Source organism: Petromyzon marinus, chromosome 13 (assembly GCF_048934315.1).
Source record: "Petromyzon marinus isolate PM22_M1 ecotype Great Lakes invasive population chromosome 13, UKy_Petmar_22M1.pri1.0, whole genome shotgun sequence".
In the NCBI taxonomy this organism is placed as follows: Eukaryota; Metazoa; Chordata; class Hyperoartia; order Petromyzontiformes; family Petromyzontidae; genus Petromyzon; species Petromyzon marinus.
This window is the reverse complement of record NC_133679.1, coordinates 11,980,002-11,998,464: the sequence shown is the minus strand read 5'-3', so window position 1 is coordinate 11,998,464 and position 18,463 is coordinate 11,980,002. Positions and strand designations below refer to the sequence as shown.

At 49.4% G+C, this 18,463-nt stretch overlaps 1 protein-coding gene and 1 long non-coding RNA gene across 3 annotated transcripts in view; one reads left to right on the top strand and one right to left on the bottom strand.

The window, feature by feature from the left end:
• Positions 1-18,463, top strand: part of LOC142924433 (uncharacterized) — a 199,773-nt gene that overhangs the window by 103,570 nt on the left and 77,740 nt on the right. The gene's annotated exons all lie outside the window — the stretch shown is intronic.
• Positions 1-18,463, bottom strand: part of LOC116942026 (immunoglobulin superfamily DCC subclass member 4-like) — a 145,359-nt gene that overhangs the window by 64,965 nt on the left and 61,931 nt on the right. For both annotated transcript variants that reach the window (XM_032953553.2, XM_032953554.2), the window contains exon 2: positions 13,142-13,486. In XM_032953553.2, the coding sequence (XP_032809444.2) occupies positions 13,142-13,486 (345 nt within the window). The remainder of the gene's footprint in view (positions 1-13,141; positions 13,487-18,463) is intronic.

Below are 18,463 nucleotides of genomic sequence, written 5' to 3'. Positions count from 1 at the left end.
CACTTTCGCTAAGCCGTTTTGCCGCTTATGGATGTATGTCCTGTGGACTGGAGTGGGTGCTCGCGAGTCGAGTAGGGTTCGGCAGCAAGGGTGTTCACGTGGACAATGTAACTAGTTGGAGCTAGCAGACATTCATAACGTATCAAGCGCAATAACTGCAAAGTACTAAAACTATGTTTATTTGTTTATATATATAAAAAAACATACAGCTATCAGGTGTTGTAAAGCTAAACCAGTAGTGCCTTTCAGAGAAAAACACACTCGGCTGGGTAAGGATTGTGGTTTTGTTCGCTCCGTGTAAAAAGAAAACGCACTTTGTTTTTCAGTTGTTTTTAGCCTCTCCTTCTCTCCTTTTCTTCCCCAAAAAAGGTTCCATCCTCTCCTCTTGTGCTTCTCTTTGAAAAATAAGACGACCTCTTGACCTTTCTCCCACAAAGCAGCACGGGCCCTCCATTCGACAGGCACACACAACGTGCGCACACACATCCCCTGACTCGGGATACCCACACTCCGCTGCCCTCCCTGACCTAGCGCCTCCTGTTACCGAACCCTTGCCTCGCAATGCCTCATGCCAATTTAATACGATTGGGTGACGGGGTGGAGGTGGGCAGGCGGTGAATGGGGGGCAGCGGGCGGAGGGGTACGGAGGGACAGGGGCAGTTTTTGGGGGAGACAGGGAAACAATGGACGTCCTATTGGGCGCTTGTTTCTAAACTTTGCTGAAACGTTACCCCACAAACCCAATTGAACTCTTGGTGAATGAAATCTGTCAATGCTGCGTAGGCCCTGCCGGCTTGCGCTGTGCCGCGCTCCGATCGCGTTTTCAGTTTGGGACCGCGTGCCGTTGGTCACGACGTTTCTTCTCGCGTGCTGGGAGCTTCTTCAGGAACAAAACAAAAAAAAAATCAGCGCATGGTTCAGGAAGAACATCGCGTTAACTGGCAGGACATCGTGCCGAACAATACGCAGTGCAACCCGGAGAGAAACACGTTGCAATGTTTCACGCAACTGCGAACCGATACGGAATTACCTAACGGCAGATTAGACGAGTCGGCGCAAGCAACATGGTTGCTCGTGTCGATACGCTTAACACGTAGGGGCAAGAAGACGACAATGGAAGCCCGAGCCTGTAAACGAGACTCAGAAACCGATGCGCATTGCTCTCATTCTCGAAGCCTGTTCTGCAACATTGTAGAGAGGATCATGTCTTTTATATATATATAAATAATATACCTAAATCCATCGCTCCGCACAAAGAAAATCAGTCCATCCGCCTACTGCCTTCGCCAGCATCGAATAATTGACCTTCGGGCAGTGTTTGGTCAGCAGTGAGGTCTGCCATCAGTTTTGATCTGCTGGGCCTCATCAGTAGCCTCGGAAGTGGAAAACACATGCTATTACTGCTGTATTGCCACGTGTCATTGGCAAGGGTCATCCAATGAAGCTATGGGGCCCTTCAGCACAAAATGGCAACAACTGTATTAAAAACATTCTAAGCGCTGTTACGGACAATAAACAGACAGAAAAGGTTCAATCCATCAGCCCCTTGGCCCATAATATGGAGTATATTGAGTGCTCCTGCCAATAACATCTGGCAACACAACAACATATGTTGAACAGGCCCAAAGCTGCTGATGAGCCCAGAAACTGTTACATTTATTTTGTTTGTCTGCTGCTTAAACAAACACTCCCGTAAAACATTTGTATAGAATGCCAGTAGACCGATGGACTGAATTATTATTTTTATATGCTGTTATGGAAAGACAGACTTTTGCCTGTTCATTTGCCTATTAAAGGAATTTGCCAAACATCCAAATGCAGGACCCTCCTAACAAAATTTTAGAAACTCAAGGGGGATGTCGCGTGTCAAAAAAAGCTGCTGCTGCAAAGAGTCTGGTAAATGAATGTCAATCACCTCCGGTTTCTTTGTAGAAAAAAAATCTAGTTCAACAACGAAATTAGTGACGATGTTCAATAACTGCGCACAATTGAATGCTTCACCCTTTCCCGTTCCGATGACGGATGTGTACATCATTAAAATGAAACCGGAAGTAAAACTATTAAACGCTACCGAGGCTCGCACAAGGCTATGCAGGAGTGCGTGTGGCACAGTTTGACGCCAGCTATAATTGAGTGCGATCACGTCGCTGCAGTTCTCTGCGTTGAGTAGAATGTCTTTAAAAACAATGGCGCTGCACCTCTCCAAGTTAAATTCACTTTGAGCCGCTTGCGCATTCCGAGATTCGGAGGTGAACGGGACCCACCCTGCGACTCGCAGACATCTCGGAACGGGGAAGGGTTAAGCGGGGATTGGTCTGGCATGGTTAAGCAGCTGGGCGTTTCAAATCGCTTTAAAGGGCCACCTACATCCACCCACGGCTGTGGCATTTATGGGTTCAAGTAGCTCTGGAAGGAATTTCTTTGAATTTGGGCGAATATTGGGTCACTTTTGTGTATTTATTCTTGCTCTAAGAAGAGAGGCCTAAGAAAAATACTATCCAGATGGAAGAGATCTGCACCTGAGCTATGAATAACCAACCGTAAGGGGGAGAGAGAGAGAGAGAGGGGGGAAGTGGAAAAACACAACCTCGACTTTTGTCTGGAGAAGAGAGTCTGGAAAACATGCACGAGCACACGGCGCAATAAAAAATACGACATTTTAAGAAAAGATTAAATGAATGTATTTGACCAATCTTTGTCTGGCATGTCTAGAGAACTGTCCAGAGAGAAAAATTAACGCTTTCGCGTGGAACAAAAGTTAAATCGCTCAGCGGTCTCGAAGCAACCAACTTCTGCGCATTCTGTGCACGTGATCCTCTGCCTTCCCCATGAGACTCAGCCAAGCGATCCCAACTACGATCCTCCAACCCTGCTGCCCGCAACTCCTGCGACGTAACCCCCCCACCCCACGTGAGTTCACATGGATTTTTGCGTGCCCAATTTTACTGCGTGACTCTCCGCCCTTGACATCTGCTGGATTTATGGTGAATCACCGTCCATCTCATTTGTTGGGGTGTCGAATATCAGCTGTCGCTTGCCCTGGGCGTTTGGGTGGGCAGGTGGGCCCCTGGGTGTACAGGTGAGCCCCTGAGGCGAGCGCGTTGGTCCCTGGGCAGTCCCCTGGGAGGACGGGTGAGCCCCTGGGGCGAGCGGGTGAGCTCCTGGGCAAGCTGACGGTAAGCGGCGCTACGCCAGAGAGAAGGACCGACCGACCGCGCGGCGCAACGCCGGGGGTCTCAGCCTTACCTCCTGGCCAACCCCCAGCGAGGCCGGGGCACAAAGCTGAGACGCGGGGGCGGGGGCGGAGGTCGGGCGGTCGGGTGGGAGGAGGGGAACTACGCTGGGGAAGGGAGATGGATGGCGAAGGGAAAGGAGACAGAGGATGGCACGGGGTGGGGGCGATGGTGAAGTTTGTGGGCCGAATGTGAGGCGTGGGTTCATAATGGGTCCCAGCTGTGAGAGAAGGGCAGCGCCGGGGCGGGGAGCCGGGAAACTCCTCTTTTTCAGGCGAACTGAGACGACCTGCCGGACCCTGGTCCCGTAAATCGCATTCAGATGTCTGCAGCCACTGGCCACCATCTAACCGCCATCGTTAACTGCCGCCATTAACCGCTTCCCGGCATCGACCACGGAATTCAAGACCGCGGGAGCAGCGGCAATGGCAGCAGCGACAAGAGCTGCACCAGCAACTTCCACGTCCAAGACAATCGGATCGCGAAAACCAGGATGGAGCGGTCGCAGCTCGGAGTGAGACTCAACAGATGGAGGGAACACTTCGATGTGCGCACACGTTCTCCCACTCCACAGCAAGGCGCTAAACTTACAGAGGTGGCGTCCGGGCCCTGTCCTGGCTCATGCAGACTCCGCGTCACTCCGAAATGCAGGAGGCTCCTGGCGATCTGCTCTCCAACTGCGAGCGGGCAGCTCCCATACGAATTATTTTGTCTTTCTTTCTCCTATTTTTTTATTTTAATCATGAGCTCGCATATGCAATCATTGGTGTATTCTTTCTCTAAAGAAGAATGTGCAATTTGTCCACTTCAAATATAGATTTCTCCCCCACCCCGTACCACTTAACAAAGGGCTAGCCCACTTAGTGGCACAATGTGAAGCTAACGTGCACGCAAAAACGCGGTGTTGGTTGCACGACATACGTAGCTTGGGGTGTAAAACGTTCACTGACCCCTTAAATGTTTTTCGTCCAAAATCGCGCCGAGTGAAATCACTTTACGGGCTTCGAGGGCCTTCCTAAGTTTCCTCTGTGTTTTTTGTGTGTGTTTTTTTCTGAAAAACAAAAGCAAAGTAAAAAAAAGGCCTGGAGCCCCCCCCCACCCGCCAGCCCCTCTCCCGATGGGTACCCTCCTCTTCGCACGCCCACGCTCCCTTCCATCTCTTCACGGGTGTTCCCTGCCCCCCACTCCACCCCCCCACCAAAAAATGTTTTTTGTCCAAAGTTCCTCTCAATCACCCGGCTCCCTTTCTCCCGTGGCACCGCTTTTTTTGCGTCTTCATCAGGGAGCTTTCAGAATCGCTTTCAAATGCTAATTCCATGCCGTGGAGAAGCAGAGATTGACCACTCTTCTCACAAAGAACTCAAAAAGGGAAGGTGGGCGGAGGCGGAGGGAGAGGGGGCTGCGGAGGGTGGAGAGCGACCCTGCCCTTTGCCAACCATCGCCACCTCCTCCACCGTCAACGCAGCTTGCGCTGCAGAGTAAAAGCAGACAGCTCTGAAAAGCTGGATTACAACAACCGAAGACAATTCCCGCACTCTCTCCAAACACGGCGCTTATATATATTTTGCACGCAAATGTTTTTTATCATTATTCTTTTTTTTATATATATACAGATAGCCTGGAACCGCACAGTTGTTTCAACGATCGGCAACAGAACACAGAACCCCTTAAACTTGGCTCGATTTCATGGGAGCGGTTTTTAATTTTAGCGCACGCGGAGCCAAATATACGATCCAAGCATCGGTGTGCGCATTACGCGCTGCTGTGGCCTCGCCTTGGCTCGCGGAGCGCGGGGAGGAAGAAGCCCGCTTTATTTCTTACCGTGGCCACGCGGCTCGGCGGTTTTGGCTCAAGAGGCAAACGGTTGAGCGGAAACTTTAACGACACCGCTCGTAGCAGGACTCCAAGACCGTGCGCCCTCCCAGCCACGGAGAGCTTTTAAACTTAATTATTATTTTTTAAACTATAAAGTAAACTAATTTTTTTTATTTCAGCAGATATGGCCCACTGAGCTTTATAGCTCTTTTTTTCAGAAGCGACCTGGCCATACAATGGTGCATCGATTATTACGCTCGAAATATAGCACTGTATCTCCAGTTGCTACGGGCTCGAAGCAACTGGAGACTACATCCACTAAAATGGGGGAAATGTATCCAATCCTGAATAGAATTTTACACTAAATCCTGAAAATTCAACTTATCATTGGGGAGGTGCAATAGAGTTGGGAGGGGGGGGGGAGTATAATTATGAGAAGCCTATTACCTACACAGCAACCTTAATATCAACATTTACCACCATCGTCGCTGAATCAACAAACTGGAACGCCCTAGTGAGCAGCATTGTGGGAGCACTCTCGCCGCACGGACTGCAAAAGCAGCTCAAGAAGGTCCAGCACCACCACCGTCTCAGTGCAACAGCCCAGCAAGCATGCGATGTTGGGCAAACGTTGGCACGTGGTCGGAACCATTGGCCCAAAGCTGGCCCAACGATCCAAGCGTACTGGGTAGGGACGGAGAATAAATACTGGTCCACCATCGATGCCCACGTCCTAAAGAATAAACAACACAAATATATAGTCGTTCATACAAATTATGTGAACTGTATTTTTTTACTGACAGGTCTGAGAGCCTACCTCTCAAACCGATAACCGGCATGTTACAGCAGCTCCAGTCTTGATTGTTCGGGGTGTAAAAGGAACTGGACACCGAGGTGACTCAAAGTGATGAAGAGACCCAGCGTAAGCAGATGTCTCTCCGCAACCTCTACAGAACCACGCTCCACCCAGCAACCGCACGTGCGATCCAAGCGCCAGATTGAAAACGCATTTCTTTAGAACTGCTTTTTGTGTTTAGTTTGTTGTCCTTCTCCCCGCGCCTCCGATTAGCACGGTTGGCTACGTACGGTGAGAAAGAAGTTCAATATACACACATACATACCATCAAAATGGATTTAAAAAAATATCATCCACCGAGCATCGCCTCCTTCCTTTCAGAAAGCATTAATACTCCCAGTTCACCCACCTGACCAAAAAAATGTAACAACTCGGGCTATTGAAGCAGTGACGTTGAATCGGAGGGAGGCGGCGATGGGTTTCCAGCCATATCTAACCAAACACGCATCCTGTGTCCTGGTTGGAATCTGCTCAATATTAACGGTTCGGGTGCTGTATGGGGTGAGGAGGGCCTGGAATCCACAGGGAAAGAAGGGGGGGTGGGTGGAGGGGGGGAGTGTGTGCTCCCTTCACCTCGCTCAAAGGCGAAGAGGGCAAAAGGGCTGCCTTTCTGTTATTAAGATTTATTTTCCACCGTCAAAAGTCAACTTTAAAGAAAAGGCCACACCCTCTTCATTTATTTCTTTTAAAAAAAATCCCTTTCACCCCGCAATGGGTTGGGGAGGTGGGAAAATTGCCATAATGAATATACTTTGCTCGTGTTATTTCGTGGGTTTGGCAATATTATATGATGTGATATTCCGCTTGATGAATTGCCACTGCCGTGGAAGCGACGGATTCAAATTGCCTTTTTACAACACGGCAGGACTTTGGTGGTGTCATCCCAGAATGCACAACAGGGGGCCTGAGTACTAGACACTTACATATACACAAGGTGACACAAAAGTCAGGACACAGGATTTTTTTTTCATTTTTTTTAACACTGGCATTAAAACATTTTAATTGCTTGTTCATCGAGGTAATATTTTATCTTCTATCATTATTCACGTCTATTTTTCTTCTTCCTGTGGGGTCACCTCGAATCCGTTGTTTACAAAACTCGACCAAGAACCCCGAATGAATGAAGACAACAAAATGTAATTGATGAATGTTCAAATATTACACCTATAACCTGAACAACAAAAAAGTCCTAAACGTATTTCAAAATACAATTCATGCATGCCTTCATGTTAATAGAAGTCAGTTTGGATATTTGAAAAAAATAAATGGTATAACCCTATTTGACTTGTTAAAATAAAACCTCTGGTGTGTCCTGACTTTTGCACTACCTTGTACATCCTTGTCTGTTTACATATTAGTGCAATATTCGCCGAAAAAATTCCGTGTAATGTTTCTAGATCTTTATTGCTCTATGAACGGTTAATGCTTCAACCGAGCCAATTTACATGGGACAAATATATTTGATTTAATGTTCATTTGTTTTTTGTGCAGTTATTATCAATTTTATCCTGTAACGTGGTTTGGTTGTCTCTGTTCGGATTTTATAATTGTGTCATTGCTCTACTTTGAGGTTATTGCTTTTGTCAATGTGGTGACCCGGGGCACTCTTGCAAATGAGACCAGTCCTGGTCTCTTGGGTTCTCACCCTGGTTAAACAAATTAACCATACTTGACTTGACTAGCGGTGGTGCCAACGCATCAGGGGCCCTAATCAGACACTACGTTTGGGTGCTGTCTCGCCTGACTACAAACGTTATATGCTGGCCGAGCTATTTAACAATCCTAAAACGTGTATGTGAAAACTTTAAAGCAACAGTTAACTACAATGAACATTATTTTAAGTGCCTTTTAAAACATTATATTTGTTTCATTTAATTCGTATAAAGATATAAATGTGATTGTTTGGTACACACTTATTGTTATTTTTTTCTCTTGAATATGGGACCCTTTAACTGCTTGGGACTGTAAACTTTCGCTCAGCTTGCTTATGCCCAGTGCCACCACTGCCCGGGTCAGCGCCGCTGGATGAAGACGGTTGCCCACCACGGCCTCATATGGCTGCCACCAAATCGGAACCAAAATCACTGCCGTAATCAGGGGTCGGCGACCTGCGGCTCCGAAGCCGCACGCGGCTCATTAAGGGCCGCTTCGTGGTTGCCATCGATTAAGGACCACCACCGTCACGTTGCATTGCGCGCTCTTGAATATTTTTTTTTAACCAAATTCGAAAAATAATGCGTTTTATTGTTATATTGGTTGACGACCCCTGGAGGTGATCACCAAACGTTCTGCCAAAAACAGCCCGGTGTACCCATCCTTGGGGAAATGCTGAATGAGTGAATTATAAAGAGTTAAAGGCTGAGCCCTGTAATGTCTTGCTCACGCCACTAAGGGAAGCTCTCGGCATCCCCTCTAGAGAGTATTTTGGCCTCTTTTTCAATGCTGGCCAGACATGCGAAAAAGGTGGGAGTAACCACCCTTTACCCCACCAGACGCGACATTGCCGATCGACTGTGATTGCACCCATTTATACTGCTGGGTGGACAGTGACGGCGAGATTTAAGAAGCTTGCCCAGCATTTCAACTGCCGTACGGGAAGATCAAATCGAACGGGTGACCTATTTCATTGCACAGTCAAGCGTGCTCACCATTCATGCCACCAGCGCAGTGTCCAGTGACTAAGTTACAATGATTACAATACGAATTAACGTATGAGTTCAGCTTTATAAAATATATATATTCATCGCAACCAGCTTTGCTATAAAATGAAAATTGTGAATATTTCTAATTCTTGCTCACGTGGGGGGGGGGGGGGTGGGGGGCGCGGCGGCAGTTAAATGCACAAATAGAAAATAAAATCGTGAGCAAAGACAGTTCGGAAGAAGTGGTGTGGCTCGTGTTTATGAATCGCGTTAAGTGTGTGTATTTAGGGGATTTTTTCTTTTTTACATCTGGTTGCTTTCAACAGACCCGGTTTTTGTAAAATTCTTCTAATCACTCCTATTTGTAACCGCCCGGCCAATTACAAAAAAAAGTACAAACAAGGACAACTTACGGCCAGCGTGCCGGTTATTAGTCCGGCCTACACCCCTGCGCCCCCCCCCCCCCACAATTGCCACCGTCCCACCATGAAAATGGAATGTTCCCGTGGCCTGTGCCCTACGCCCTGTGACCCTGGCCAATGAGGCCTCACTAAACAAGCCATTTTGGCAGATGAAAGTCATTGAATCTGGCTGTTTGCCACGACCCAGGCTGACCTGTCGTTCCGGAATCTTTTTACTCCCCCTTTTTTTTCCGTGCCAAGGCCAAGGCATTCCAGCCTCCAAGTGTCCCCCCCCCTCCCCCCCTCGCCACCACCCCCTCCAAGTGCCGACCACCCCCACCTCCCATCGCCCGCCACCGCACAAATAAACAAATAAAACCCTCGCAATTAACGAAGCCTACACTGCAACTTGTGAAGAAAGAAAACACGAAATATATTTCCCTAACAGGACCCGGGAGCGAAGGCAGAGCGCGATGCCACGGCGCTCTGCCAAAAGAGTCCTACCACTTTTTCGCGCAGAGCCCTCCATGAATTCCCATTAACTCCCCCTAAATCCAGCAGGCACAGTGCACCACCCTCCCACGAGCACCGCTTTGTGGCCGGTATTGTGATCTGGCTGTGCGGTTGAACGTCGCCCGCGCTTTGTTTTTGCGTTTGGAACCCAACCCCGCGGGCTCATAAAACCTGTCTCTGAAACACAAGGGTGTCTCTTTCGCCTCCCCCGGTAGAGCCCTCCCCCCGTATAGCCCCCTGCTCCCGTCTCCTCCCCCGGCAGCTGTTAACAGTGAGGTTTGGTCAACTTAAGAGTCACCATTTTAGCTCGAGCCAGAAGCTTTCAACTTAAAGCATGGAATCAGTCGCAGATCAATCACATCGGACCTGGCTGTCCCGCTGTATATTTACACAGACTGTGTTTATTCCCACCTCCCCATTGTGATCTCCGGTGGGCCCCAAATCGGCAGTCTTGCTGTGGCAGGAGCACACGCACGTGCACGCGCAGGCCCGTGTGTGTTTGAGAGAGAGAGAGTTGAAGGGTGGGCTTGTCCACGGCCGCCGTATTCTATTTTCTCTGCACTCCGTTTGTTGAGGCAGGCGCTGCCATGCGGGATCGGATACTGGTCGCATGCTTGGCGAACAGTCACCTCATCCCATCCGCCGATAGATATGCCGTTTGAGTTGTGATCCTAGGAGAGACATCTCTTGCCTCCCCCCGTGACCATTCTGTTGCAGTGTCTCAGGAGACACCAATCCCAGGAAGAGCAAGACCTTTGTGATTCCTGACGCCTCGATTTGCTCGGCAAATAAGCAGATAGGTCTCCCTCTTCAACGGCGGCTGAGCCATCGTACCCGCGCTGGGGCTGTGTCTGCACGATCTTATATTTTAAAAAAACTGCTGATGATCACTGAATGTTTGAATAATAATAAGTATGTATATATATTTATACACTGCATATATTTAAAAACAAACTTTGATAATGGCCATGATCAGGAAATCCTCACAAAGTCTCAAGGCTCTTTTCAGGAGGGTCCTGCATTGAGATGTTTGGTCTATGCCATTAATGAGTTTTTTTTATGAGTCAGGAAACCAGAGTGGCCAGAATAAAACCGATATGCACAGATTGATTAATAATCTAATGTTGTACAATCACATCAGTTACCTCACAACCCAAACCTACAACAACCTGATAGTTCATGTTGTCGTGGTATAAGGTAGTGTCCAATCCGAGTACTAACCGAGCTCAATGCCGCTTAGCATCCAAGATCAGGCTAAGATTGGGTACAGTCACGGCGATGCAGTTTTAAAGGCCAAACATTCCAACGCCAGGATCCTCCTGGCATAGTCATGCGACTCATCGAGGCTTTAATGGGCAAGGACAAAACATTGAAACTGCCTTTTGGAACTACGACTCTATTGATACTTTACTTACAAAACAAAATCACGTTGACATTTGTCTCCCGTATAAAACGAAAGGGTGTGGATGCATATTGCTGAGTTCTCATCTGATTAAATACAGGACACTAGAGAAGACGCCGATGTTATTATTGCATAGATTTAAAGCTTTCGTGACTGCAGGGATTGCTCTTTGGTTCTTTCGGTAAAGTCACGTAGAAAGAAATTAAATTATTTAATTTTAATAATTTAATTTAAATAATTTACATAATTTAATTTCTTTCTACGTGACTTTACCGAAAGAACCAAAGAGTTATGAATGTGGTCACATTTTTGTTGTTTACGCTCCACAAACAGAAATCCTTTGAGCGGTACTTGCCCTGAGCGAGCCAGCGTTTCCAAAGTGACGCTACGGGACTGGCGTGCAAGCCTTCCAATTCCTCACGTGCCGAAGCTCAAATGCAAAACGATGACCATTTCTTTCTTCAGCATTCCTCGCGTGTGCCCAGTAGGGACACGACTGCGGCCAATTAACAATTTAATGATATTCTTGGTTCTTTCGGCAAAGTCACGTAGAAGGGAAACGTAAAAAAAAACGCCACTTTAAAAAAAAAACATTTTTCTGTGGTTTTCACACCTGATGATGATTGCTTGTGTTGCAGTCGAAACGTCGTGAGAATTTTATTGTTTTATATTTTTATTATTTTATTGTTTCCCTTCTACGTGAGTTTACTGAAAGAACCAAGAATATGAATCCCTGCAGTCACGAAAGCTTTAAATAAAAATTTAATTTAATGATACCTTAAAAATATATATAAAAAATTTACTTCTAACGAAAATGATTTATTTTTTTATTACAAGTCTCGCCAACTTAAATCCCCTTGGCAAATGTACATGAATCCCATTAATTGCGGTGAGGCATTGGACCGATGCCGAACGCGCGGATCTAGGTGATATTATTTGAACTACGAGAATTACATGAAGGTAACCGGCGAGTTACTACAAAGCATGCACGTCAAGGCTGTCAACCGCGAGACATCACGAGTAATTCATTTCGCGGCGTTCAGACGCAAGCCCTGAACATCTGCGTGCTTAAAAGGACGGGGAGATTGACAGGTAGTCTTTTACCACCCTCGCCTGCCCACCCGCCTTTCCCTTCGCAGCCCCCTGCCGTCGGCCCACCCTCTCCCGCCCCTCAGCCAGAGATTATCAACATTCATTAGGGGAGCCACATGATTGAGCGTTTGAGCTCCGTGCCAGGGCGGCACGTGATGACCGCATGCCGGGAGTCATGCGGCCACCGCTAATCCACGTCGCGTCATCCAGGGCCTGGGCCAAGCCTCCTCGACTCCCACCGCGACCTGCAGCTTTCACTTACACTCATTCTCCTGCCCAATTAGATGCAACTTCCTTCTCCAACCTATGGGCTGGGTCGACGCTTGCGGCTCAGGTCAGGGCAGCAGTCAATAACTCATCATCATTTGCGGTCACATGTTTTAATTTGAACCTTGAATGCTGTGTGCCCTTCGCTACAATGCCATTTATAAAGATATATATGTACAGTATTTTATTTTAAGATTTCAATTAGGTCAAGCGATCGCCCATGATCGACACGGCATGGGGACTTCCTTCATCCAGCAGTAGGTTAACAAAGCGTTGGAAATTATCGTGTTATTTCGATTTCGCTTCCAGTCAGCACAAGGCATGACTGGAGATATTTTGCGAGCGCGCTACATACTGCTGCTTGCACGGTACGTCGGTCGGCTGACAAATCCGACACGACGCGACGCAGATTTAAAACAAAGCGAGTTCACTCAGAGACGGGTTTTCGCTGTGACCTCGAGGAAATAAAGTGATCTGTCACTTATCGTTTCCATGGCAGTGAACAAAAGTAAAAATAATAATTTAAGCTTATATTGCGCCATTCATGGTAATTGCACCTCACAACGCCTTATAATAAATGCATGCATCATCCCATTAATGGACAAAACCTATTTCTAACAATTATTAATGAAATTAAAACCCTCAGAAAATAAAACATGAATAATCAAATCAAGAAGAGGTATCAAAACGAAAGGTATAAACAACTAAAAAGTTATCACAACAGAGGTACAGAAGATTGTGAATGGTACGTAGCAATAGCTCTTAGCTCCTCACACCAGCGAAGGCAATCAGTCCACGAAGAGACATCCCAGAGCACAATTCCCAACTTCCCAGTAATGGCATCACGGGGGCCCTCAGCCTCACATGCAACTCCCTAACGAATTCACGGCGCGTGACGCCGTGGCGTTGCGAGCGCTCACCGGCGTAACGCAGGCGGATCGGCCGGCTGACCAGCGTCCCGTACGGCGTGAGCATCTCGCACGCGTAGTTGCCGCCGTCCAGGTCCTCGTTCCCGGGCGGCAGGGCCAGCGAGCCGTTGGGGAGGACAAGCACGGCCTGGTTCTCGGCCGCCAGCGGGGCCCCGTTGTGAGTCCACGTCACGTTGCCGACGGCGGCGGTGGCGCGGCCGGAGCTGGGACCGGTGGCACCGAGGCTCTCGCCCGTGAGGTGGCAGTCGAGCACGGCCGCCTGGCTCGGGGAAACCACGAGCTCCAGGGGACCCGGGCTGCAGCTCAGCTCCTCGCACCAGCATGCCGTGCACAACCCTGCGAAGCGCACACAGTACAAAGGGTGAGAAAGGGCATTTGTAGAAATACATCGTCGTCGTTGTCGTCCGGCACGGGCAATGAACTGAATTGCCGTTGATCGAGATGCGGTGTGAAGAATCTCCCGGCAACGTTGTGCACAACAGTTCACAACTTTTAATATAAACTACAAACTGTCAGTTATCACACTCGTGCTCCAATGTATTGCGAACATACTAATCGATATCACGCATCGTTAACGACCAACAATGTATGTATGATTCGAGTCACGGTCTAACGTCTCCCTGCTCGAACGAGCAAAGTGGTTCCTCCCATTGACAGCACAGAGTCACTGCATCACGCGCTTTCAGATGCGCTTTTACGGCCGTCTGGAACACTCTTCCTTTTGATATTCCAAAGTCACTGGAGCTGTGCACTTTTAAATCTAGATTGAAACTCAATTTTTATAATTGCTTTTGTGTTTATTTTGTCCTTCCCCTGCACCTCCAATTAGCACGGTCGGCTTCGTACGGTGCGAAAGAAGTTAAACATACATAAAGTCGGTAGTGGAAATTTCACATTCCAATCGCAGGGGCCAATCTCTCCACATGATGACACTGTAAGACCGTTTATACGGCAGTTTGGAAAACGCCAAGGGCCAGTGAGCAGCATTGGGTGAAAGTCGCTCAGGTGTGCCTGGGCGGTATTACCTCCGTCACCTTTGCAATGCATGGCACGGAACGGGGAGAAGCGCCTGGCCGCTGTAATCCGGCACCTCCTCGGCAAGACGTGCCAGGGTTTACATGGGATTTGGGGAGCCAGAAAGTTAAGGGAGGTTGCTGGGTGGGAATGCGGTGAGGCTTTAGGGAAACATTCAGCGCCTGAGACCTAGTCACACCAGACTGCACAGTAGCCGCTTAGCGGTTAGTGGCCTTGAGATCGCGAGCGGAGGCGGGGGAAACCGTTGTAGCAATGCGCGCCGAGCACAGCTTCAAGCTCCCAGAGTGCTGAAGCTATGGCTGTTGCACAGTGTAAGGCGATTAGATCTCCGAGCCAATCAAAATGCCTTCTAAAACTATCGTAATTTAGTGCGGATTACTTGAAAAATATATAAAAGTAAACTGGAGGCTTCTGGTAATGATATGAGAAAAGTGACATTTTGTCGTATTATTCGTTAAAACGTACAATGTTGGCTTACTTAAGGGTCAAGATGCCTCCTTGCAAAAAGAGAGATTGCACCTCAACGGCTGTTGACTATCTTTGAGAAAAACAAAATAATGAAACAATGCAGATTAAGTGATTTTAAGGTGGATTTTAACAAAGAGGAAATTTGATATTCATAAATATTTACATTTTTTTACGCGTCCCTGCATTTTCACTTTGACGGCACTTTTGGGCTTCAGTATTTGCCATCGTTGCTCGACACGGAAATTGCAACTTTGTGAGTTGTTCTCAAACAGCCCCGTGCCCTCTCCCGCGACCCTCTCGCTCGCTCTCCACGGGCGAGCCGTCCGCTCGGCTTTTGCCAGGAGGAAAGCTGCGACGTTAAAGGTGCTCAGGACGCCACCTCCAAGACGGCCGGTTGGTTACTCACGGCCCCTCTGTAATGACAAGCCCAAGGTACGACCCGCGGTGGGTCAGCCCCCACGGTACTGCTCAGATGGGTAGCAAATCTGCTCAACTCACAGAGGAGCGTGAGCCAGCGCTAACAAAAAATGTACGGCTAATGGATATTATTTCCTGAAGAAACACGCAACACGGGCATCGTGTAACACGGTGTAGGGAGACCACCTAGGTGCTGGCTCTGGCGTGGGATATCTGGGGAAACATTTGCGGTGGTAAAACGGCGTCTGCACACCCGAGTCTAGAGATAGCTTCTTCCCCCGTGCCTCGCACGGTGATAGCCGTAAAAAAAACACAGTGGGACCGACTGTAGAGGAGGAATGCAACCTTCACAGCCGACCGAAAAGTGCGGTGAAGTGCGGAGAAAATGTATCCGGACGACACGCATCGAAAATACGACGCTTCGAGCTCCCTCGTACGACCCCGGGGGCGTCTCGTGGTTTCAGTTTCACGCGTGCTGGTGTCATGGTCCGAATTTGATCGATTGTCCGGGAATTACTTAATCGGGGGAAAAACTACATCGCCTCCTAATGTCCACTTGCAGGCCGGTGCTGCGTCCACCTAGTAATGCAGAGGGACAGTTTTCACCCGGGGTCCCCCTTGGATAGACTGCCACAGGGCGTCTTGAGATGCGCCGCATAGGAGGCGTGATGTAGATATTTAGTGATGATGACGATAGGTTATGGTGACCACTGAGCAAGGACGTCCAATAAAGACAGACGTATTCGCAATGCTTTTGACAGCATCGACATCGGCGCAACTAAACCATGTCACCCTCATCATCATCAGAATCACAAAGTCGACGAGGACCCTGGCGTCCAACCAGACAATCGTCCTCGGGCGACACTGTCGGCCACGTCGAGTCTCAAGCCGGTGTCTCAGCGAAATTGTCACGCCCATGTGTCCCTGGGTTGGCCCACAGAACGACGCCACGAAGGTGATGGACGGATGATCGCACGTGGCCTGGGTGGCGAGCCGCGAGCCGCGGTTCAGTAAGGCGCCACCACCCTCTCAGGGCAAATCCACTGGCGGGGAATGCGATAGGGTGCCTTGGCGGAGATGGGGCAGTGGAAAAGAGGCAGCGGTGGCTTTAATAAACCGATGCCTTGACCGAGTCACCCTCTTCCACACGTGCACGTGGGTGCCACGAGCCCCACAAACCTCCACGGGCCCCGCAAAGTCGTTGCTTTATGAGCGCGCGGGAGCCGCCTGACGGCGGGGCCCACGGCCAGAGCCACCGCAGACGCATACTTGACCCTGGCGAAACTAAGCAGCGTGGAGGTCGTAACGAATACGAGAGAGGGAAAGGAAAACGCGTTTGCACACAAACCCTGTCAAAATACACCGTGGGCAACGGCCGCTAATGTGGTCCCGCTCGCATTCGTTTATTTAACATTCAGAATTCTTTATTTATTTTCGGCAGCCTTGAATGAGGACTGAATTTTTCCGTCAGGTTGTTGACGAACGCGAAAAATAGCGAGGTATGCAGCAGGGTGAATGTAACGAGTTTTAGATTTTTTCTTATGTTTACCGAATTACCGTGACTCGTCGTTTTAATGTCAACTGTCTCACGTTCGTGTTGATGGCAGGTTTACAGTGTTAGACCTTTTTTGCCAGTTTGTGTATGCGTTTGCATTACGATTTTGTTGTGGTCCAGGTCCCCCATGACGAAAGATATTTTTGATCTCGGTGGGCTCTTATGAGGGTCAAAGTCAATGCCACGTTCGTCGCAGGATCATTAGAGGTGACAATAGCTTAGAGAAGCCTTTGTCCAGCAGTAGACTGACCATGTCTGAGGCCGATGATGATGATGATGGTCATTATCACATTCGTATAGTCGCACACCTACTACAGGACTGTGCAATTTACAACATCGGCTCGGGACCGCCCGAGCCAGTGGATACGAGCACATTGGCCCGCGATCGCGTGCGAAGTGGGAGACACTTTGACTTCGACTCGGATACGTTCTCCCCAAAGATAACTCTCGCAAAGTGGAGCGAGTGGCAAAGAGTAACGTGGGGGGGGGATGGGGGTGGACAAAATGGCTGGCCGAGGTGCCATGTGCGCACAAATTTCGCGTGCATCCCACAGGGCGAGGCGGCCGCCCGGCTCGCGCGAGTTTTGCGCTCTGGGGCACGGGAGCCGGATGTCGGCGATGCATGATTTAGGAGCGCGTGAGCCCTCACCCCGTTTCCATTACCACGAGCACCAATAAGGCCCTGTCCTTTTTCTCCACACTTTTGACCCCCCCCCCCCACACACCCCCCACTGACATCGTTAATCTGCCAGGGGCTGCACGGATCCAGAGAGTGCGCGGTCCGTGGCCCGGGCGCTGAGAAGCGTCGCTGCTCAGCGAGGGGCCGCGGGGAGGACTCGGGAGGCAGGATGGGGTGTCCGAGGGCCAGGGGCCACGGTATTGGAAGAGTGGGATGAGGATGGGAGTTAGAGGAGGTGGAGGGGTACGGGAGGGAGGGGGAGGCACGGGACGGGGGGGGGGGCAACAGGGCGAAAGGGGAGACGGACAAGGTGTGGGGGATGGGAGAGGCGATGGATCCGGCGGTTACCGCTACCGCTGCCGAGCAACATCAAACCCTTCCCCTGCTCTCCTTTGACACCTTTTAAAGGCATCCAAGCAGAACTGCACGGATCCCTGCAGAGCCTGGCTGCGCCGAAGCAAAGTAATGGCCGAGACAAGAAAGCGTTCCGTTGTGCTGGGGAGAATTCCAGCGATGCCCCTTCCCCTCGCAATGCTCCGCAAAACAAACCCCGGCCACCAGCAGCAAGGGCTCTCTCTCTCTCTTCCACCCGTATCGTTTGCCGACGGAAAAAAATCAAAGGGGACAGAGGTCTCTTTTTTTTGTACCCCCACCAGCCACACCAGTCTTTTCGTACCATACTTCTCCTCCTACGGCTCCCTCTCACTTGCATGGGCAATGTATTTATCCTGGCCGGAGAGATGCTGCCGGGGCTCACGACTCGTATTTATGATGGTCCCCGCGTGAAAATGTTTGACGAATTTATTTTTTGAGCATTGTTTTGTTCGCGTCACTTGCCCCAGCAGAAGAGAAAATAACTTTACACCCCAAACTTTGCACCATCCACAAACTCCACCGCCCGAGTTGCTGTGGCACATGCACGCATACATATGCATGGATCTACAATGGGCCTGGCTCTACCCATTCTGATTTCCTCTCACCTTCTCCCTGTGTATTTACTCCAGGCTGGTATTTATTCGTCTTCTGTTGACATCCGCCAGCTGCCCAGGGAGAGCCCTGCCAAGCCACAAGGCCGGCCGCCTGCCTCCGCCAAACTCCGTCACCAGCGGCTGGAATCACCCCGTGCTTGGCACAGCAGAGAGAGTTTCTGCCCCCCCCC